Here is a 4,603-nt window from a genome sequence, read left to right as displayed (position 1 = left end):
ACCACCCAGGCTACAGTTCCCTTGAACTTTAAGAAATGTGCTTCTGCTCCGAGATGAAAAATCTCCTTTCACTTATGCCATCTTGTGGTGCATGCCTAAAAGAATCCTGAATAACTATTGAGCGGTCCTTACTCCTACAAGAAAACCTCAGTTCACAAAACAACTAAGTAATGGTGTCTCTACATTCACTGCTTCCTCATTCACCATCTTTGTGCAAAGGTGATATTTATCTCAATTATATAAACAATCTCAACATACTTCACAAAGAAATCATGCTGTGTTTGTTTATTTTACTAGAAATGTCCTAAATTATACAATACAATAGTTACAGAAATACATTAACATGAATATGTGTGTGTAACAAGACAGACAGGCAGGATCTTCGACAGGATTGTTCAGCATTCTACAATTTATATAATTGCAATTTTTTCCCTGTGAAATCAGCAGCACATATATTTGGTGCAGGTTGGTCATCACCTGGTGAGAGCTTGCCTTCATCTCATTTATTCAGTCTGATATACTTTACCATGAGTGGCCACAAGAGGGCAGCCTTCAGCTACAATCACAACTGGAGATGGCAACCATACTGGAGTTAGAAGTGAAGGTATGGACCAAGGTAGAGTGGTGTAACAGTAAAAGTGGTTTACAAAAACACTCCTCACCTCTAAATACCATGCATGAAGAAAAGACCCACATACGTCACAGCATATCGGGCTGGGACATTTGCGCAGGGAATTTCAGGTATTTAAATACGGAGTTAGTATAGTTTCTGGGGAAATTGTTCATGCTGTTGATAGCAATGCATGTGATACGAAACACAGATGTTGAATTGTTTTTAACTGTGAATAGAGAAATTAATTTGTGAATTAAGAAGTAGTTTTGATGCAGGGAGGAGAAACTTTCATTTAAAAGCAAACACAGAGTGCTTTTCAATGTTATTGACAGCATTTTCTAACATTTCCAATTTTAGTCTGTTCACCCAACTAACTAGCCTCGTTGACACCAGACCGCATCTCAATTGAGATTGAGAGTTTGTCTAGAAAGCCTTCATTGACTTACGACTTCCAGGGGCGTAACTAGCAGTGAAATTAAACTTGAAGGAGAAATCTGGCCAGTATTTACATGGATCTTGATTGCTAGACATCGCTGAGTACTGTCGATAGGGGAAAAAACGACCAAAATCGGTGCTACCAAACTGCGGCTCTGGCCAGTGCTCCTAGTAAACTACAATGCTAGGTCTGGGGCATCAACTAAACATGACTTTTTGAAACAGACTCAAAATGTTATTAAAAGTTCTGTGCAACATGAAAAGAGTCCTACTCCAGTTCAATAGCACTGATTTTTATCATTTTTTTCCCTATCGACAGTACTCTGCAACGTCTAGCGATCAAGATCCATGTAAAAATCGGCCATATTTCTCCTTTAAATTGGTGTATCAAACTCTTACCAAATTGTTTGTGCAGCAAGTGCAACAATCCAATCTTTCCTGTAAACAAAGGTCTTACATGCAGTTGTTTAATCAATTCCAAAGAAAATGCAAGTCCATTATCTGTTTAACCCTGTCGCGATCAGCGCAGCCATTGGTTGTTTTGAATGCACTGCTATATCTGTCATCATATCAAGCCTGCCCCATGCTGGATTAGTGATTGTGATTGGTGCCTGGGTTTTTGGAACATTGGAAATGGGTGTCAATGGCCTCTTTGCCAGACTGGATTAAAAGGATTGTTATTGTCTATTTATTATAGTGGAATATGATGTTGAATAAACCATTTAAGATAAATACCTGCCCAAAGATCCTTCTAACAGGTGTTTACAATGACATGCAAATAGATTAATGGCTTAGTGATGTTAGAAAAAGTAAAGTAAAGTAAAGTAAGGTAAACTATCACAAAATCCAACAGTCTTTTATTTCACAGGATTCTCTTTACTGCTCCGACCATGCACATCAAGTGTCAGAGGGGGCACCAAAAGGTTTCCAATAAATAGGAAGAATGTTAAGCCTAGTTTTTCACTCTTTACAATTTAAAAATGCACCTACACACTGTTACATTAGGTTTCTCATGTGTCGCTTAATACAAAATCATTTTTATTCACACGAAGCCCACATCAAGCCCAAAACATGGCCTGTTCTGGTTCATACGTCAACAGAGCAGCTATTGGACACTGGACAGGGGGAATCCATGGAACTCAGTTACAAAACAGTCTTTGTGTGCATGAATATTGATGGAAATATTGACTGCACAAGGGTGTGGTAATCGTACCACTTTCAAGAGATGGCAGGTAACGTTCAAGTTTAACTCGCTCGAATGTTAAAAAGCTATTGATTGTATGGGCCAGATTTAGGCTACAGTTCCAATCCCAGGCAACAGTGTACCTAAGATAACACTGACCAGCATTTAAATATTTGTGATTATTCATATAACGGGGTGCGATCATAAGAAGGCCAACAATAGCCTTCTCTGCTTACTTGCTGTTTTTTGTTGATTTTTTGTTGCGTTCAGTAAATGATCTGGGTTTTATTTTAGCAACGCATCTAAAGATGATTTAAGATTGGACTGGACTCTGGATATGAATTCAACATTCCTGTTACTCCCTCATATCTGCTACCTGTGGTGTGCTGCCCTTAGTGAGGGGTGGGGACATGACCATCTACATAGAAGTTGCGAGTGACCTTGGGTAAAGTGAGCTCAATGCCATCCAGCTCCGGTGTGAAGACAACCTGGCAGCCCAGACGAGAGTTCTCCTGAAGCATCGGAGCCATGTCCAGCATATCATCCTCCCTATGTGCCCAAAGAATAATCCAATAATTCAAGTAAAACAGGCATGCCCAAAGAATAATCCAATAATTCAAGTAAAACAGGCATGACCATGACCAATATAGTGAACTATTAAATGTATTAGCAAGTAAAGCAAGTTTTCACTATTTATTTCAAACTGTATTAAAGTTATACTAAAAACAATGACACCATGTCTTAGACATGTGAATACTGTACAGATTTTTGGAAAAAAAATACCACTTTAACCTTAATTTCTAGATAACATTTTAAATGCAGTCTTAATAGGGCACCAGATTTAACCTAGTTTAATCCCTGCGCCTGGCTGTTAATTCCGCAGGCAGGCAGACTCACCTTTCGTCTGGCGTTGGTAGCTTCTCAAAGTGGCCTTTGCTTACATACACATGGCAAGTGGAACAAGCAAGTGACGCCTCACATGCACCTGGGAAATAGAGGCACACAAAGGGATTTACAGGTGTCCCATGATCAGGATTAAAGCAGATGTTGGACGGGCAATAACGCTAGCAGCGGTGCTTTGTCGTAGCCTATTTGTGCGCAGATTGTTTTTAGGACATGCGCAACAACTCAGAAACTCACACTACCCAGGGTTAGTGTGTAGAACATTGCTTGCATGCAACATGCTCACCTTCGAGCTCGATGCCGTGTTTATGTGCAAGGTAGAGCGCATTGTCTCCGATTTTAGCCTTCACGGGAACTCTTTGCCCTGACCGGTCAATATATACGACGTCAACTCTACAGATGAAATGTCAGTTAACAACAAAGTATTAAAGCATTTAAAAATATATGTGTTGTGGAACTTACAGTAGTTTAGTTTTAATGTAACAATAATATAATACTAAGGTAGTTAATTATTAAGGTTAGTTGTAATGAATTATAACTTACACATCATCAGAATCTTGGGAACCGACATTCTGCGCTTCTTGACGCAGCACTGTGTTTGGAAAGGAGTTTGGCTATAATTAAAATACATCTCCACGAGATGTCAAACTAGGCTGCCCTTTAGGTTCAACACTTAAGACGAAGCAATCAGCCAAAAAATTCCATAAACAGCCTGAAGGCACGAACCATTTCACTTACATTCTGATGTTGCCAGTCCTCTTTTTGTTACATGGAACGCTTCACTTCTGGTCCGCTGGGATGATGTAACATAGACATTATTGATCCTCGGCACGAAGATACCATATTTAAACCTACATCTTAACATCGACACAATATTATATCCTGTCACTGTGTTCAGCGCCATGACTGATCACCTGTTAGAATTGACCCAATCAGAGTAGGCCTACACCGGCAATTAAGAGAAAAGTCTGATGGGGAAAAAATACAACACCCGGTTATGCTCTTACTATGCCATGTTGGAATATCCAAATCCAACTTCGCAGTCGCAAGTAGCCTAATACTTAATGAAAAGGGACAAGTGTGTACACATAAAGCTGTCGAGTTTTATCCAGCAGGCCTACCTTTATCTAACAGTAGATGGGGCTATACTACTATATAAAATGTAGTGGTGCCGTCAGAACTGCGTTCTGTGCTAGCGAAAAAGGAAGGCCAATATTTTCTTTACATTACACTTTGGGTTGGTAAAAAAATATTCAGTTTGCATTCCATACTTTAGTAAGAGCTTACCGCGCTTAAATGGAGTGATCCCATGCTCCGTGTAGGTGGGCCTAAAGCAATTTTAGGAGAGCTCATCCATTGAATCCCGTATAGCTCTGTTCTCCCAGGTGAAACATTTTGACCCATGAGCGTTCATTCACGTATGTCTCTCGGCTTAATGGTATAAATTAGGCTACCGTTATGCATTGGCC

At 39.8% G+C, this 4,603-nt stretch overlaps 1 protein-coding gene across 1 annotated transcript; it reads right to left on the bottom strand.

Moving 5' to 3' along the window:
* Positions 1 to 1,888: 1,888 nt before the first annotated feature.
* On the bottom strand, positions 1,889 to 4,042 carry LOC121705579 (ferredoxin-2, mitochondrial-like). Its single transcript, XM_042086623.1, has 5 exons — positions 3,873 to 4,042; positions 3,678 to 3,726; positions 3,421 to 3,527; positions 3,129 to 3,216; positions 1,889 to 2,780 (listed from the first exon to the last, which is right to left on the bottom strand). Exons 1-5 carry the CDS (start codon positions 4,036 to 4,038, stop codon positions 2,624 to 2,626), a joined length of 567 nt encoding a protein of 188 aa, XP_041942557.1. The 5' UTR covers positions 4,039 to 4,042; the 3' UTR covers positions 1,889 to 2,623.
* Positions 4,043 to 4,603: the final 561 nt, after the last annotated feature.

This window comes from Alosa sapidissima, chromosome 3 (genome assembly GCF_018492685.1).
Source record: "Alosa sapidissima isolate fAloSap1 chromosome 3, fAloSap1.pri, whole genome shotgun sequence".
Lineage (NCBI taxonomy): Eukaryota > Metazoa > Chordata > Actinopteri > Clupeiformes > Clupeidae > Alosa > Alosa sapidissima.
This window is presented reverse-complemented; position numbering and strand designations above follow the sequence as displayed.